We start from the raw sequence: 19151 nt of genomic DNA on the forward strand, positions 1-19151 counted from the left end.
TAACTCACAAGGAGAAAAGACTAGAATGATGCTTGCAAGTAATAGTAAATGGAATAGAGTTGTAGATAAGTGTAACAACTCAAATTTCGTTTTTGCTTTTTTTTTTTTGCACCTATCTTGGGGCCTGAATTCAGGACCTGGGCACTGTCTCAGTTTTTGTACTCAAGGCTGGCACTCTACCATTTGAGGCACAGCTAGCTCCACTCCCAGCTTTCGGTAGATTATTAGAGAGAAGATTCTCATGGACTTTCCTGCACCAGCTTCAAACCATAATCCTTAGATCTCAATCTTTTGAGTAGCCAGAATTATAGGCATGAAACACCAGCACCCAGTTTCATGCTTAGTTTAATGCAGATTCAGATCTAATTTATAAATACTGATAAATATGTGAACACAGAGATAGTGTGTATACACACATGTTGTTCCTTGCTCTGTGAGTTAAGAGGACCTAGAAGCAAGGACAATCTAGTGGCAAAGCATACTCAGCACTTAACTCTTGGTTTCTAATAACATTGTGAAATAAAACTTTATGGTAGACAATGGCTAATTCTAGGACTAAAAGAGAAATTACCAGAGATGACCGTGGAAACACCTTGTAAGACTAAAAACTGATGAACCTGGAAACACTCTGTGAGACCAAAAATAAATGCTTTATTAAAAATGTTGGGACAGGGGCTGGGAAGGTGGCCCAGTGGTAGAGTGCTTGCCTTGCATGTATGAGGCCCTGGGTTCGATTCCTCAGCACCACATAAGCAGAAAAAGCTAGAAGTGGTGCTGTGGCTCAAGTGGTAGAGCTCTAGCCTTGAGCTGAAGAGCTGAGAGACAGTGCCCAGGCCCAGAGTTCAGGCCCCACGACCGGCAAAAAAACGAAAACAAAATGTTGGGACAATGTTCAGGCTCTCCCCTGGGGAAAACCAAGTTGGGCTGGGGCTGAGATCTGAGGATCATGGGCCAAGAAGCCAGCCAGGGTAGTAAAGTTCAGGAGACCCTCATCTCCAATTAACTTCCACCAAACTGGAAAAAGAGTTGTGGCTCCAGTGGTAGAACACTAGCCTTGAGGATAAAAGCCCAGACACATCACCCAGAATTCAAGCCCCAGGACCTGCACACACAAAAAATGTTGGAATGAGACTGGGGGTTAGTGGTTCATGCCATTAATCCTAGCTACTCAGGAGGCTGAGAACTAAGAATCTCAGGAAAATCACTGAGACTCTTATCTCCAATTAACCACCAGAAGGTTCAAAGTTGAGGTGTGGCCCACGCATTAAAGCACCAGCATTGAACAAAAGGGACAGAGCTCAGGGACAGAGCACAAGCCTTGAGCCCCAGTCCTGGCACCAATAAAAAAAAAATTGAAATAGGAATTAGGGAATGTAGTACTCAATGGCAGAGTGCTTGCCTGGCATGTATGAGGCCCTGCATTAGATCCCAAGAAATACACAAACATTAACCCTCTGGGCATGTGTGCATGGCAATTAAAAACAAAGGCTGGCATAATCTGATCAGCAAAATAAAAGTGTGGCCAGGGCTCTGGTGGCTCACATCTATAATCCTAGCTACTCAGGAGGCTGAGATCTGAGGATCAGAGTTTCCCAGTCAGCCCAGGAACTCCTCTTATCTCCAATTAATCACCAAAAACCTCAAAGTGGAGCTGTGGCTCAAATGGTAGAGAGAGCTACTTGAGCTGAAGAGCTCAGGGACAGTGCCCAGGCCTAGAGTTCCAGCCCCATGACCGACCAAAAAAAAAAAAAAAAGGTAAGAAAAAACTTCACAGCAGAAGAAATCTAATGGACACTACTTCTGTAATGTAATTAAAGAAAACACATCAATAATCATAATCACATTTCTAATATATTCCAGTTATAATTTAAGGATCTACCTCCCCAAACCCACATCTAAAGTCTAATGTGAACATCTGATTAATTCTAAAAAGAAGTTTTTTACATTTGACCAATATTCTTTTTTTTTTTCTTGGTTGTGGGGCCTCTGGGCTTGGGGCTGTCCCTCAGCTCTTCAACTCAAGGCTAGTGCTCTACCACTCAAGCCATAGCACCACTTCTGGGTTTTCCTGCTTATGTGGTGCTGAAGAATCGAACCCAGGGCCTCAAGCATTCAAGGCAGGCACTCTACCACTGAGCCACCTTCCCAGCCCTTAACCAGTTTTCTTATCACTATCAAGGTCAAGCCTGGGGCGGTGGCCTACCCCCATAATCCTAGCTACTTTGGAGGCTGAAATCTGAGGATCAGCTCTAAACCAGCCTGGCAGGAAAGTGTGAGACTCTTATCTCCAATTAACTACCAGAAAACCTGAAGTGGCACTGGGACAGGGCCCCCGGCCCAGAGATCAAGCCCCCCACGACCGAACCCTCCCCCTCAAAAAAAGTAGTTAGAAAAGCCAGTCTGGAGCAGGAAAGTCTCAAGCAGTAACGCGCTCGCCTTGAGCTAAAGAGCGCAGGGAGGGATAGGGCCCAGGCCCAGAGTTCAAGTTCCCCACAACCGACCAAAAAAAAAAAAAAAAGAAGTTAGAAGCCAGTCTGGGGCAGGAAAGTCTATTAGACACTTATTTCCAATCAACCACCAAAAAGCCTGAAGTAGAGATGTGCCTCAAGTGGTAGAGCACTAGTCTCAAGCACAAAAGTTTAGGTACAGTGCCAGGACCCTGAGCTCAAGCCCCAGGACCCACACTTCAAAAAAAAAGTTACTGGGCTCCATTGGCTTAAGCCAGTAATCCTAGCTACTCAGGAGGCTGTGATCTGATTTTTTTAGCCAGCAGGAACAGGAAAGCCCAAGAGACTTTTATCTCCAGTTAATCACCAGAAAACCAGAAGTGGCACTGTGGCTCAAAGTGGTAGAGCACCAGCCTTGAGTAAAAAAGCTCAAGGACAGCTAGCGCCCAAGTTGAGTTCAAGCACCATGACCAACCCCCGCCCCCCTAAATATATATTGCATCACAAATTGTAAAAAAAAAAATGCACTAGAATCATTAGAGATGAAAATGTGCAGGAGGCAGACTAGATGAAAACTGGATGCCCTTCCAGTTATTCTAAGAAACTTCTAAACAAATCTACTAATTAGACAAACTTTCAAATATTCTTATTTTTTTTTATTTATTTTTTTGCTGGCCGTGGGACCTACCATGAGCCACAGCGCCACTTCCAGCTTTTTTTGCTTATGTGGTACTAAGGAATCGAACCCAGGGCCTCATGCATGCAAGGAAAGCACTCTACCACTGAGCCACCTTCCCAGCCCCAAATATTCATATTTTAAAGAAAGAATTAACCCCAGCTTATAACTTAGGAGGAGTATCACGGTTATGTTTGAGATACAAACAAACTGAATGTAGTAGGTCATAATCCCATGTATGGTTGAGAAGCAAGGATAAGAGGACCAATGCTGACCCAGGGGGAAAAAAATCAAAGAGGGGCTGGGAAAGTGGCTCCGTGGTACAGTGGTAGTCTTTTTCTGTTTATGTGATACTGAGGAGTCGAACCCAGAGCTTCATGCATGCTTGGCAAGCACTCTACCACTAAGCCACATTCCTAGCCCCTCCATGAAACTCATCTCCAATAAACTACTCAGAAAAAGTCAGAAATGGCATTGTGGCTAAAGTGGTAGAGCACTAGCCTTGAGCACAAAGAAACTCAGGGACCAGCGCCCAGGCTCTGAGTTCAAGGCCAGGACCAGCCCCCTCTCGCCCCCCCCCCAAAAAAAAGTCTAGACTTTCCTGCTCTGGCTAGCTTTGAACTTCAGTACTCAGATCTAAGCCTCCTGAGTAGCTAGGATTACAGGAGAGAACCATCAGTACAAACTTACTATTCCCTACTAACATCAACTAGGCCTGGTGTGAAGTGCTTTCTGTACCAGTCAGGCTGCCTAGAGAGTTTGTACAACCCGAAGGATCCGTATCTGGTAAGCAGGTGGCCTATATTAAGGTTCAAGTTTCTGTGACCCCAGTAGGCTGTAATTATTATAGAGAAAAGATCCATGTAGATGTCAAGATACTCAGACTAAGCTTTGGCTTAGTTTTTCTCAACAGGCCTCTATACCCTAAAATGACAGACCACAACAGGAGTAAAAGATGACTGAGCCAGTGCATTGCAAACAGAAACCACAGAATGACCCTGAGAGATGTTGGTAATAACTTTCTAATTTCATACGCAGGTGAGACTTCAGGGTGGACCCAGAATGAAGATAGGACATTTCTGCAGGCTACAGGCAGTATCAAGGCTCCATATCCATCATGCACCTTGGGCACAGGCACAAACTTACCCCTGGTTTGAAAGATGGGAGTCCCAGTCCTACGCCAATGGTGGCCTTATTAGGATTCACCACTGAATTATAATGAATATTCCGGTGATAGCTGACACGGATGGGTTCATCTTCATTTTGATGGATTCCGTGGAATGTGTTGATAGGTTCTGCAGAGAAAGAGAAAAAAGAAGCATCCACAGGGAGCCAGATATGGCAGTCTCAGATGAGGCACCATTAGGCCCTCACCTACTCACTACAGAAGTACCTGTGCTATATTGGTACACCTCCACAGGGCGGTTGTACATCTCTGCCATGGCCTGCATCTCAATGTGGTTGCCATGGCAATTGTTTTTCCTCTTCCGGTTGATATAGGTTGTGAAGTCTTCTGTGACATAGTTGGAGAAGTAGTCTGCATTCTTCATCTGTGAAATAGATTGGAAGATCTAGGTCTGAATGCAATGATCTTCCCACCCTCCATGTCCCAAGTCCTTCCTAGGGTTCTTACCAAATAGTCCATACAGTGCTTTCGCACAACTTCATGCATGTCCTGGTCACCATATACCTGGTCAGCTGAGGGAGAAGAAGAAAGGAGAAGCTGGGGTCAGAGCTGCCACCAGAGAAGAGTTCTGCTGGTGATGAGGGGAAATTCCCTTTCCTACCCCATGGTCTGGAGAGTTCTTGCCCTTGTGTAGTGGTAACAGGCTTATGAACAAAAGAGGAAGGCAAGGATAATCTTGAAGAATGAGAGTACAGATGAGAGTGATACAACTACAGGTTGATTGATACAACTACAGATTTCTCCTGGTACCTTTGTTTAGGGTATAACTCAGATAAACATTCTAAGTCCCATAAGTGGCCTTGTATACCATCCATATAAGATACTATATTCCCGTTTAATTTTCACTTTAGGAAACATGAAGCTGAAGGAGCCTGCGGCTTGCTCCAGGTCACAAAGAGTCAGTCTGTAAGAATCACCTCTGGGACTTAATTTTCCTTACTCTAAAGCAGGGGTGGGGAACATCTGGCCAGGGGGCTTTATAAGGCCCTCAAAATCATTTGGGAGATGATGAGACAGACATGCATGCTTTTCATCAGCTGTCCTAGGCCACTGGACTGTATTGATAATTTTATATGGCCTGCAAATGATGCTATAAATATATAATAATCCTTGGCAGAAAAAAAAGGTTCTACACTTCAGCTCTAAGGAGTCAGTATAGTTGTTATAGTTAAAAAAAGAGGGGGGGGAGTGGGGAGGATTGGGTGGAGGTCGGGGGAGGGGGGGAGGATGGGAAGGGATGTGAAGGGGAAACAAAGGAGGAGGCTATAATGCTTGATAAGAAATGTACTCATTATCTTGCCCATGTAATTGTAACCCCTCTGTACAGTATATTCACAATAAAAAAAGAAAAGAAAAAGAAAAGACTGAAAACCAGGCAACAGTGCCTCTTATCCTAGATACTCAGGAAGCTGAGACCTGGATCTCAGTCTGATGCTAGCCTGGGCTAAACAGCCTGGAAGATTCAATCTCCAATTAAGCAGTAAAATTACAGATTAGAGGCTGAGCTCAAGTGGTAGAGTACCAGCTATGAGCAAGAAAGCCAAGGGAGAGGACAAGGCCTTTTGTACTTGCACCAAAAAGGAATGAGTAAGATCCTGGGGCTCAAAATCTCTACTACCACACGGATGGACGGACGGACGGACGGACAGAAGGAAGGCAGGAAGGAAGGAAGGAAGCAAGCAAGCCTGGTGCCAGTAATCCTAGCTACCTGCAAGGTGGAGATCCAGGGAACCAAAGTTTGACCCTTGTCAACCAATATCTGGGCATGGTGGCATGCTCCTATCATGCCAGTTATGTGGGAGGTTGAGATCAGGAGGACTGTGGTTCCAGCTCAGTCCAGGCAGAAAAATCCAGGAGATTCCATTTCAGTGGAAGAGCTGAACATGGTACCATGCACCTGTCATCCCAGCTATGACGGGAAACATAAAATAAACAGATAGTGCTGGGCACTGGTGGCTCACACCTGTAATCCTAGCTACCAGAAGATAAGATCTGAGAAACGGGGCTGGGAATGTGGCTTAGTGGTAGAGTGCTTTGTGAGGCCCTGTGTTTGATTCCTCAGTACCACATAAACAGAAAAAGCCAGAATTGGTGCTGTGGCTCAAGTGGTAGAGTGTTATTCTTGAGCAAAAGAAGTTCAGGGACAGTTCAAGACCCAGGACTGGCAAAAAAAAATCTGAGAAATGCAGTGTAAAGTCAACCAGGACAGTAGCAAAGCCTGTAAGCAAAGCTGGAAGTAGATCTGTAGTTCAAATGGGATAGTGCTGGCTTTGAGCAAAAAAGCTTTAAGACAGCACTCAGCACCTGAGTTCAAACCCCAATACTGGCGCATGCGTGCGCGCCGCATGCACACAACACACACACACACACGCGTGCGTGCGCACACACACACACACAAATATATATTGTAGTCCCCATGAGGGACTGGACAAAAAGGAAGACTATCTCAAAATAACCAGTGTAAGGCCGGGCACTGATGCCTCATGCTTGTAAATCCTAGTTATTCAAAAGGCTGAGATCTGAGAATCATGCTTTGAAGCCAGCTTGGGCAGAAAAGTTCCCATTAGATGCTTATCTCCAATTAACCATTCAAAATCTGGAAGTGGCTCTGTGGCTCAAGTGGTAGAGCACTAACTTTAGCACAAAGAGGCTCAGGGACAGTGCTCAGGCCCTGAGTTCAAGCCCCACAACTGACAAAAAAAATCCAGTGCAAAAAAGGCTGGAGGGGGCTGGGAAGGTGGCTCAGCGGTAGAGTACATGCCTTGTAAGCATGAGGCCCTGGGTTCGATTCCTCAGCACCATATAAGCAAAAAGAAAAAAGCCGGAAGTGGCGCTATGGCTCAAGTGGTAGAGCGCTAGCCTTGAGCTGAAGAGCTGAGGGACAGTGCCCAGGCCCAGAGTTCAGGCCCCACGACTGGACCCAAAAACAAAAAACCAACAAACAAAAAAGGCTGGAGGAAGCATGGCTTAGCAGTAGAGCATGTATCAAGCAAGTTTGAGACCCTAAGTTTAAACCCCAATACTGGAAGGAAAAAAAGGAAGGGAAATTTTCAAGCCTAATTCTGCCAGATACTAGTGAGCCAATTGACTCTGACTTCGATGCCTCATCTGTAAAATAGAAGAGAGATAATGACCTGAAGACCACTAGTGAGGATTCAATAACATAATGGGTATAAAGTGACTAGCAGTGGGCCTGGGGGCAGAAGACTAACACAAACAGCAGGCACCTGTAATCTTAGTGATCTGAGGATCATAGTTCAAAACTAGCTGGAGTAGAAAAGTCCATGAGACTTGTGTGTGCCAGTTCTAGGGCTTGAACTCAGAACCTGGGTGCTGTCCCTGAGCTTTTTTGCTCAAAGCTAGTGCTCTACCACTTGAGCCACAGCTCCACCTGTAGCATTTTTTTGGTGCTTAATGAAGACAAGTGTTTCCTGGACTTTTCCTGCTTAGGCTGGCTTCAAACCACAGTCCTCAGATCAGACTTCTGAGTAGTTAGGATTTACAGGTGTGAGTCCCCAGGGCCTGGCTGTGTGAGACATTCATCTTCAACTAACCACCAAAAAGCCAGAATTGAAGCTCTTGGCTCAAGTAGCAGAACACCATCCTTGAACAGAATGCTAAGAGACAGCCAGGCACTGATAACTCATGTCTTAGATTCCCCTCCCCCCCAAAAAAAAACCCAACTCTGTTCTTCCCTTCAGAGAACATACACAGTTTAGTTAGTACCTATTTCTTCAATACCACATAGTCTTTTTTGTTTTTGCCAGTCGTGGGGCTTGAATTCAGGGCATGGGCACTGTCCCTGAGCTTCTTTTGCTCAAGGTTAGCACTCTACAACTTGAGGCACAGTGCCATTTCTGACTTTTTCTGTTTATGTGGTACTGAGGAATCGAACCCAGGGTTTCATGCATGCTAGGCAAGAACCCTACCACTAAGCCACATTCCCAGCCAATACCACATATTCTTAGTATTTATTTGGCGCTGGGGACAAAACCGAAGGTCTCACATAAGCAAGGCAAGCACTCTTTATCAGCTACACCTCCAGTTCCCTACTCCCCAGAGCACTTCTATCACCGCACTCATCAAAAGTATGCAGAGATTTCTGCTCAACCAAACTAGGCTCCCACTGGAGGAAGAGAACCAGTTCATACTTAAAGCCCACTCCCCCACCCAGGCTCAAGGCCTGAAACAGCAAAGGAAATGAGTATGCTGAGCTGGTAAGACAGGCTAGGGATAGAGCTGGGAACGCTTCTAAGACATTAAAGTACTGGAGCTGGGAAGGTGGCTCAGTGGTAGAGTGCTTGCCTTGCATGCCTGAGGCCCTGGGTTCGATTCCTCAGCACCACATAAGCAAAAAGAAAAAAGCCGGAAGTGGCGCTGTGGCTCAAGTGGTAGAACGCTAGCCTTGGGCTGAAGAGCTGAGGGACAGCGCCCAGGCCGAGTTCAGGCCCATGACTGGACCAAAAAAAAGAAAAAAGAATAAAAGCTGGAAGTGGCGCTGTGGCTCAAGTGGTAGAGCGTTAGCCTTGAGCTGAAGAACAGTGCCCAGGCCCAGAGTTCAGGCCCCACGACCGGACCCAAAAAAAAAAAAGAAAGAAAGAAATTAAAGTACTGTCTTTGTTTTCTGTCTTATTTGTTCATTTATCAGTCTTTGGGGGGGCACAGAAATGGTGGGACAAAGTGTGAGCAAATGCAGCATTGGCACTTCCTGGACACTATGTTGAAAATGAAATGTACAACTAGTGGGTAGGGACAAGAGGAAAAAACTGGGAGAAAGCGAAGGAAGGAGATGATACTATCCAAAAAGAAATGCACTTCAGGGGCTAGGAAGGTGGCTCAGTGGTAGAGTGCTTGTCTTGCCTGCATGAGGCCCTGGGTTCGATTCCTCAGCACCACATAAGCAGAAAAAGCTGGAAGTTCCACTGTGGCTCAAGAGGTAGAATGTTAGCCTTAAGCTGAAGAGCTAAGAGACAGTGCCCGGTCCCAGAGTTCAGGCCCCATGACCAACCAAAAAAAAAGAAAAGAAAAGAAGGGCTGGGAAGGTGGCTCAGTGGTAGAGTGCTTGCCTTGCATGCATGAGGCCCTGGGTTCAATTCCTCAGCACCACATAAGCAAAAAGAAAAGTTCCACTGTGGCTCAAGAGGTAGAATGTTAGCCTTAAGCTGAAGAGCTAAGAGACAGTGCCCGGTCCCAGAGTTCAGGCCCCATGACCAACCAAAAAAAAAGAAAAGAAAAGAAGGGCTGGGAAGGTGGCTCAGTGGTAGAGTGCTTGCCTTGCATGCATGAGGCCCTGGGTTCAATTCCTCAGCACCACATAAGCAAAAAGAAAAAAAGCCGGAAGTGGCACTGTGGCTCAAGTGGTAGAGCGCTAGCCTTGAGCTGAAGAGCTGAGGGACAGTGCCCAGGCCCAGAGTTCAGGCCCCACGACCGGACGCCCCCCTCCCAAAAAAAGAAAAAGAAATGCACTTCATTACCTGACTTATGAAACTGTTACCTCTCTGTATATCACCTTTATAATAACAAGAAAAAAATTTAAATAAACTAAATTGGGCTTTAAGATCAGGCAAGCCTGATTTTCACTGGCTGTCACAATGAGGGAATTTCCCTTAGTTTCCCCCAGAGGGCCATGGCTCTGATGAGATCTCTCTGGGATACACAGGCAAGGAAGGTCTCAGGGCACTCAGGAAAGCTGAAGAACTCTTTCATGCCTGGCAGTCTACTTTCCAGACCTTTGCTGCCCTCTCTGAGGGGTTCTGTACAATAAGGAGACCTAAACTACTCAAGAAAATGGGCAGGGCCCGACAAACCCTTAGAGAGGGAAGAGACCTGAAAGGAGGGGTAGGGAGTCTGAAGGCGGGAAGGGGTAGCCCCATCACTGATGTAAACAAGGATGTGGCTTCTGTGGCCACACACTCCCCCAGCGGGCACTTCCAGCAAGTCACATGTCCTACACACAGGCAGCCCCCCCCTTACTGCTGCCTTTCTTAGAAGCCAGGACCACAGAGCCTGCTGTGGCTGTGGCTGCCCTGGGCTACTGGAGAAGTTATTTCTGTAGGCTGAGTTTGGGGTGCCAGTGCCGTGTGCAGCTGCAATAAACAGGAACTGAGATGGGAGTGAAGGGATAAAATAGGGGTGGGCTGCCAGAGCTAGATACCAGATACAAGAAAATGGGGGAAAGAAAGGAGACTATGGTCCAGGGAAGGGAGCTGAGGGTTGAATTCTATGAGAAATTTCCCCTTTCCCCATTAGCACTGAACCAGGCCTTTGACCTTTGGGCTGAAGTGTCTTCATCCATAACATGGGGATAATAACTCTTCCACTGGTAAAGACTATAAGAGAAAATTTGTCAAGTACCTTGAGGAATAGGACATGATCAAGAAACAGGAACTCCACTTCTCATGAGGTCAATAACTCCATCATATTGCCAGCCACCCTCAGAGTCAGCCAGAAAGCTATGGGAATGGTTTATTAAGCCCTTCCTTAATTCTGTTGCACTTCCTCCACCAGAGGAAAGCCCCAAATACAAAATGATGTCTGTCTCCTCTTGCAAACAGTAATGACCCTCCCCTTACAGGTCCACAAACTGATTTTCTATACCCTACATTCAAAACTCCAGCAAGCTATTAATTTTTTCATACAGGGTCCTTAGGTATAAGTAAGTCACAACAATTACATATATGCACATACATTTAACTATGGGAGAAACTCCCCACCCTAATTTTACAATCATTAATGTGAAAGAAAATTTGATTCTCTAAACCAAGCAAACAGCAACAGTACCTCCTCTTCTTTTTTTTAAGTCTGAGACTGAGACTGGGACTTGGTACCTGCTGCTTTCGCTCATTGGCTAGCACTTTACCAATGGAGCCACGCCTCCAACCCCATCAATACCGCCTCAACCAAGAGGAACAGAGGACTCCTTCAATGATAGAAGTGAGGACAGTAGGGAGCTGGGAGTTTAGCTTAGTGGTAGAGTGCTTGCCTACCATGCATGAAGCCCTGGGCTCGATTCCTCAGTACCACATAAACAGAAAAGGCCAGAAGTGGCACTGTGAATGCTAGCCTTGAGCAAAAGAGGCTCAGGGACATTGCCTAGGCCCTGAGTTCAAGCCCCAGGACTGGCAAAAAAAGAGGAAACTATATCATATCACAAGCACTCAAATATGAATTAGTTTTTCTGACTTTCACAGAACTGCCTCTGTCCCTCAGAAAGCTTTTCCCTCCCAGATAGTTGGCATGGAGCTGGAGACCAGGCTGGACTTATAATCCGTGTGTGTGTGTGTGTACGTGTGTGTCTGTTTCTGTCAGGAGGGGGGACAAGATAGGAGAAAGAGCTATTCAATGACCTACAGAAGTAGGGGAATTCAGGCTGGATTTCCGTGTGTGTGTGTGTGTGTGTGTCTCTCTCTCTCTCTCTCTCTGTGTCTGTCTGTGTGTCTATCTGTAGGGAGGGGGGACAAGATAGGAGAAAGAGCTATCCAATGACCTATAGAGCTGGGGGAATTCAGAGAACTTGTTTTGACAGAAACTGAAACTTCTCCTCTTGCTGATGCTGCACTTGGCTACCTGAACCTCTTCCCCCCTCTCATGATCCCGCTGGAAGAAGTCCTCTAGCATCGTAGCATACTCCATTCTATCTGAAAGAGGCTTCAGAAATTCTCAACCTTTGCTAGGTGTGGTGGTACATACATGTAATCCAAGTACTCAGGAGGCTGAGGTAGGAAGATTTCAAGTTCAAAGCCAGCCTGAGCTAGAAAAGGAGATGCTCAAACAAAACAGAACCAACTGCACTATAGTTTACACCTGTAATCCTACCCACTCAGGAGGTTGAGATCTGAGGATCAAAGTTCAAAGGCAGCCAGGTGCTGGTGGCTCACGCCTGTAATCCTAGCTACTCAGGAGGCTGAGAACTGAGGATCGAGGTTCAAAGCCAGCCTAGGCAGGAAAGGCTGTGAGCCTTTTTTGATTGGTCATAGGGCTTTAACTCTGAGCCTGAACGCTGTCTCTCAGCTCTTCAGCTCAAGGCTAGTGCTCTACCACTTGAGCCACTGCACCACTTCTGGTTTTCTGAGTGGTTTATTGGCGATAAGAGTCTCACAGACTTTCCTGCCCAGGCTGGCTTTGAACCATGATCCTCAGATCTCAGCCTCCTGAGTAGCTAGGATTACAGGTGTGAGCCACCTAGCACCTTGCTGGCTGTGAGACTTATCGCCAATAAACCACTCAGAAAACTGGAAGTGGTGCTATGGCTCAAGTGGTAGAGCACTAGCCTTGAGCTGAACAGCTGAGAGACAGCGTTCAGGCTCAGAGTTAAAGCCCTATGACCAACCAAAAAAGTCTCATGGCCCAGAGTTCAGATCCCATGACCGACAAAAAAAAAAAAATAGTTCAAAGGCAGCCCAAGCAGAAAAGTCCATTAGTCTCTTATCTTCAATTAACCAACAAAAAGCCAGAAGCAGAACTGCAAGTGATAGAGCAAAACCTACTCAGGCCTTGAGTTCAAGTCCCAGTACCGACACCAATAACAAAACAACAAATGGGTTCCAAAAACCTCATACTCCTACTCATGTGATCCTCACCAAAAAAATCCTACTTTACCCAGATGTAACAATAACACAGAAACAGCACAATTTACTCAAGACCATATATGGGGAATGGGGATGTGAAGATGAGGCCAGCCTCTTAAGGAGTAACTGCTGGACCCAAGTGACATTACCATCCCCCACACAAGCCATTTATCAACTATTCTACCTTACCTCCTGGGGCCAGGATTAATCTTGTTTACCTCAGTTTCCCCATGAGCACTAATAGGAATCAGCTAGAAACCAGGAAAGGCCTGGGACTGGAGCAAATAATAGGCATGAGGAACTGTAGCCTTCCTTATGGCCATAGAGGTCAGCATGAACCTTAACCCCCAAACATGACACATTTTTGCTTTCTCTGAGCATATAGATACCCCCATATACACTGTCACATGTGTACCTACATACATCAGGGCCTGCCAAAGACATTGTCTGAGACTAAATACCCACCTGGCTAACTAAATGACAACACTGAACCACTGCATGAAGCCAGTAGATGCCCTTGCCACCAATCAGAAAAGACAGAAGACTGCAAATACAGGAGCAAACTCCCCCTCCTGCCCTACCATATTTCCTTCTAGGCTTTGCTGGGGGTATGCTAGAGGGGGAGTGACTAATGAGCCTAACAGATTTGCCTCAACTTCTTTCCCCTGGTGCCTAGGCAAAGTCCTTACTCCTTAGGGTCCCTAAAATATAGTCAATATTTGACAAGACTTGTATCAAGAAGGCTCAAGAGACAGTTCTTTTTTTTCCCTTTTCTTGTGCTGGTACTCGGCTTGAACTCAGGGCCTTAGGTTCTTGCTCTTCTTTTTTTTTGTTTTTCCTCACAGCTGGTCTCTAACAATTGAACTACATCTCCAGTCAGGTTTTTTGCTGGTTAACTCGAGATAAAGCACCTTGTAGAACTGTCTGCCAGGATGAGCTTCAAACCAAGATCCCAGCTCTCAGCCTTCTGAGGAGGATTACAGGACTGAGCCACAAGCACTGGCTTGAGCCTTGAAAAGGCTTTAAGCACAGGGTCCTTCCATTTGCTTTAGAGGGTACTGGCAACCATTTACTTCCCAGGTTTCTAACTGCCTGTCTTCCTGAAGTGCTAAGGACAGAAAAGGAAACTTTTTGTCTGTAAGGGACCTAAAAGTAAACCACACAATTCTAGGTACACACTGCAGTAGCGGGTGACAGAAACCTGATCTATTCCCTCCAATTCTAATGAGGAAAATGGAGTCAAGAAAAGACCCCACCCACCTATCAAGTCGCTGTGGCTCATAATCCCAACTACCCCAATGGTCACACACAAGTGGAGAAGACAAGAAACTGGAACCTGGTCTCTTAGATATATGTTCCTCTGCTCAATGATTCTCATGGCAAAGATGAGAAAATGGAAGGATAATGAGCAAAGACAGGTCAAAGGAGGCTGTTGTACAGGCTTATAGGAATCTTCTCCTTTAGTGGCCTGGTTCAACCTCGAACCATGATGCTGTGATACTGGCTATGTGGCCCCCAAATCACAGGTTACAGGCCATCTCTCTTCCCTCTTTCCTTTTCTCCTGTCTCTTCTTCTTTCTCCCCCCTATTCCCCCTGCTGTCCTTGAGCTCTTTTGCTCAAGACTAGCGCTCTACCACTTGAGGGACAGCGCCACTTCTAGCTTTTTTGGTCGTTAATTGGAGATAGTCTCAGAGATAGCGCTCGGGCCTTGAGTTCAAGCCCCACAACTGGCGCACGTGTGCAACCATGTGCACACAGGATCTAAGATCTATCTCTCTCAGTGTGGACAGTCTTGTTCCAAAAACAAAATGTAGATGGGAGTGGTCCTGGTCAACATTTCTGGCCATAACAAACACAGCCACAGCCACTCCCCTCTGGCCCATGCTGACACATTCATATGGCCTCCACTTTGCCCAGAGGCCATTAACATAGCAGAGCCAGAGGCTTTTGCTGAGTCAAAGTTACTTGGAGAAAGGGACAGATGCAGACTCACATTTCTAGGAGAAGGTTATCTGAACACAGCAGGGGCAGGGTGGGCCACAGGATACCTAAGAGACTCCTACCTCCACTCCACCCAAACCTTCGCTGCTATTCACAAATCCCCAACAGGAGGCAGTAAGGGAGAACTGGGTATAAGCAATTCATACTAGTTCAAAAAGAACTTCCAGACCTTAGAGACAAAACAGAGGTCGGAAAACCACATTCCTCAAGGATTTCTAACAGCAAAAGGTTACAATGTACTGAGACGTCAAGAACACAGCCAAGGTCACCTAGCCAGTGGACAACCCAGCTAAGAAGCCAGGGCTTATAGGATCATAGAAAAATTGTGTTCTTAGGGCTGGGAGTATGGTTCAAGTAGAAGAGCGCCAATCTGGCAAACACAAGAACCAGAGTTCAAACTCCAGCACAGAGGAGGGAGGGTTCTTTAGACACTTAGGAGTTCCTATGACAGCTCTGCCACTAATGACCCTGAGCATATCATTTCCCTTTCATTTGGGGGGGGGCAGTGGTGGGATCAAACCCAGGGCCTTGCAAATGTTAGGCAAGTACTCTTCCCTGAGATATAGCCTCAGCCCGGCTTTTCAAAGCCTTAATCTATTCAGATCTATCTCAATGGACAATGACCCAAATTTCACAGGAGAGCCAGAACCGCCCAGATTTGCACACAGTAGGGGTCAGGGAAACAAGAAAGTGTTGTGCTGTATGTTTGCAATCTACCCAACTCTAACTCTCAGTTACGTGCTACTTCCAACTATTCAATGCATGGCAGGAAGTCAGAGCCTGCAGGCTTTTGCACTAAGCTGAAGATGACTACCATCTGTTCTTGTATAAGCTAGGCGGGAAACGGGGATAGCAGAAGGCCTGGGGACAAAGTCCCCTTCCCAGGCACATGTATTGTGTACTCTGCACCAAGGAAACCTCTAGATGAAGCCTAGAGACCAGGGGCCATGTACTTCAGGGGAGAGGCCATGGGACTTCTGAGGTTTTACAGAGAAAAGCCGAGGGCAGCCCAGTCACGGGAAATGTGTAGCCATAGTGCTGATAAGGAAAGGCCTTCAACCTGCTGTGGTCAGCTCTTCCTGTAAGCTTGGGCCCCTTACTGGAAGGCCCTAATGGTGTAGGAGGGGTGTTGGGAGTGTTTGGGGAGAATAGCTAGACACACACACACACACACACACACACACACACACACACACAGCTCTTGATATGGGTTATTGTACACACCAGGACCTCACTAACCCAAAGGGCTGCCTGAATGATCACCAAGTCCAGATGTCCAACTCTACCATTAACCCTGCTTTCCCCACACCCAGCCTGAGGTCAACATACAGCCTAGCATCTAACAGGTTCCTACTTGTTCTTTTTCTGCCTTCCCTTTATCTAAGATGCTCCCAAACACAGTTCTTTCCTCTAGGAAACAGCCCAGGGAGAACATGAACTCAAGCCAGAAGGGTGGGAGATTTGGAATTTTCCCAGACTAACAGAATCCATTGCCTGAACAACTTCTGCTTGGTAGAAGGGGGAAGCTACCATTCACTCCACCCATTCAAAAAACACTTCTGGATCTAAGGCACCAATAACAATAACATCTGGATTTTATTGTTTCATGAGGGTTATGTCAGGCACTAAGGGATTTACCAAAGTAACCTCATTCAACCTTTACAACAATGGGGTCTTTCTGACCCCATTTTACAGCTCAGGAGAGGCTCAGGAACAGAGTTGCTTGTCCAAGGTCACACCAGAAAATCAGTGGTATAGCCAGGGGTGGTACCTGAACCAGTCTAGCCCATTAGTAGATAAGTGGATTAACCAGAACCTGAGAGAAAGAAGAGCAAAACAAAAAGGGCTGCAGAGTTATGACTTGGGGCCAGGGACTAGGAACCAGGTCTTCTGACTCCCAGCTCAAAGTTCCTTCCTATTACAGTAAGGAAAACTTTTTTGTGGAAGATAGCAGAGCTCGGGAGAAAGGAAAGGTCATACTTCCAGGTTCCCTCCACACTGGCATGGAACTTCACAACTACTTTTTAGGTCACAGATTCAGAACCAGAAGACCCTCAAAGATCTAGCTTTGGACTGGCTAACAAGTGATATGAAGAATCTATTAATTTTTTATGTGTGATAATGGCTTTTTTTGGTGCCAGTCCTGGGGCTTGAACTAAGGGCTTGGGCACTGTCCTTGACCTTCTTTTGCTCAAGATTAGCACTCTTCCACTTAAGTCATAACTCCACTTCTGGATTTTTGATAGTTTATTGGAGATAAGAGTCTCACAGTTTTTTCTGCCCAGGCTGGCTTCGAACTATTATCCTCAGATCTCAGCCTCCTGAGAAGCTAAACTTATAGGAATGAGCCACCCGTGCTTGGTGAAAACAGGACATTAATGTAAGAAAAAGAGAGACCGAGAGTTTATATTTATTAGAGACATACAAAAATATTTATAAATGAAATGATCAATGTCAGGGTTTTGCTTTTAAAATGGTTTCAGGGGAGTGAGAAAGAGTAGGCAGGGTAGTGAGTGATGAAACAAGGCTAGCCATGTGTTGTGTTGATGACTATTTTGAAGCCAGATATTGAGTGATGGGAATCTGTTCTCCTAATGCAGTAACTCAGTGTTGCTCCCATGGCATGCCCACTGACTACCCTCCTCCCACCCTCCTGAAGTCTCCAGCCCAGAATTTTAATCTAAATATGAAAGCCCACTTCCCCCCCACATCAGGTGACAGGTACCAGAATTCCTTAAAACAGATGGGTCAAGGGAGTTGCTCAAACAATAAATTCCCACAGCCAGACCTGTATTCTAAACTTGTGAAACCCTCTGAAATCCTCCAGCTACCTGGGACCCTGACCCCATCCCTTACCGTACTTAAGTCCCTCCACCCCTATTCTCCATTACACCTCCAGTCTCCTGACTTTCCTCAGGTCACCATAGCATCCCTCTTTTTTTTTTTGTCGGTCGTGGGACTTGAACTCTGGGCCTGGGCGCTGTCCCTCGGCTCTTCAGCTCAAAGCGAGCGCTCTACCACTTGAGCTACAGCGCCACTTCCCGTTTTCTGGTGGTTTATTGGAGATAGGAGTCTCACGGTCTCTCCTGCCCAGGCTGGCTTTGACCCACGATCCTCAGATCTCAGCCTCCTGAGTAGCTAGGATTACAGGCGTGAGCCACCGGCGCCCGGCCATAGCATCCCTCTTAACCTTCAATTAAAGTTGATCTGGTCTGTTGAGTTTGTTGTTCTTTCTTTATTCTAATGCCCTCACGACTCAGTTTCCTAACAATGACTATGCAAAGTTTCACTATTCTACTTCTGTGTAAGTTAAAAAAAAATCCATGATAGAAGAAGTTTGTAAAGATCTAGTTTGGTGTACAAACACACAAATACACACACACACACAAATCCCAAACACCACAGAGGGTCTGGGTGTAAACACAGTCATCCTGTATCCTCCAGTTATAGCAATGTGCTGTGGTTAAGGGCATAATCTAACCCAAGACTCCAAATGCCAATTTATTACATACTCTGTGTGTGACCATGGGCAAATTACTACCCATCTTTGAGCCACTTTTCCTACCTGAGAAATGGTAGTAATAGTCACTATAATCACCTACCTGGAAGAATTGAGTTTCCTGTAGTGCCAACAGGACAATCTGTCCCTAAGTGATTTATTTATTTATTTATTTATTCTATTTATATACTTTACTGGTACTGGAGCTTGAACTCAGCCTATGCTCTCCCTTGGCTCTTTTATCAAGGCTGGTGATCTACCACTTTCCTGTTCACTTTGGGCATTTTGCTGGTTAATTAAAAGTCTCAGACTTTTCTACCAGGGCTGGCTTCAAACCTCAATCCTTCCTTAGAACTCAGCCTCAATAGCTAGGATTACAGGCATGAGCCACCAGCAACTAGCTCCATTTTCTGTATTAATATCATTGCTGTTATTTTGTTGTTGTTGTTGTTTCAGGGAGAAAAGTTTATTGGGCTGGCAATGTGGCTTAGTGGTAGAGTGCTTGCCTAGCATGCATGAAGCCCTGGGTTTGATTCCTCAGTACCACATGCACAGAAAAAAGCTGGAATTGCCACTGTGGCTCAAGTGGAAGACTTCATGCTAGCCTTGAGCAAAAGAAGCTCAGAAACAGTGCCCAGGCCCTGAGTTCAAGCCCAAGGATGGGCAAAAAAAGTGTTTATTGGGGGGGAGAGCAAACTGCCAGCCCACATGAGATGGAGGCGCACAGAGACAGAGAAGGAAAAAGAGCACCATTATTATTCTTGTACCACCAAA

The 19151-nt window shown here is 46.0% G+C and overlaps 1 protein-coding gene across 2 annotated transcripts in view; it reads right to left on the reverse strand.

Moving 5' to 3' along the window:
- Window positions 1-19151, reverse strand: part of Otud5 (OTU deubiquitinase 5) — a 41076-nt gene that overhangs the window by 6970 nt on the left and 14955 nt on the right. For both annotated transcript variants that reach the window (XM_013032373.1, XM_013032374.1), the window contains 3 exons: window positions 4757-4821; window positions 4517-4673; window positions 4270-4418 (listed from right to left, as the gene is read on the reverse strand). In XM_013032373.1, coding sequence (XP_012887827.1) covers window positions 4270-4418; window positions 4517-4673; window positions 4757-4821 — 371 coding nt within the window. The remainder of the gene's footprint in view (window positions 1-4269; window positions 4419-4516; window positions 4674-4756; window positions 4822-19151) is intronic.

The sequence above is a fragment of the Dipodomys ordii genome, unplaced genomic scaffold, assembly GCF_000151885.1.
Source record: "Dipodomys ordii isolate 6190 unplaced genomic scaffold, Dord_2.0 Scaffold154, whole genome shotgun sequence".
Classification (NCBI taxonomy): domain Eukaryota; kingdom Metazoa; phylum Chordata; class Mammalia; order Rodentia; family Heteromyidae; genus Dipodomys; species Dipodomys ordii.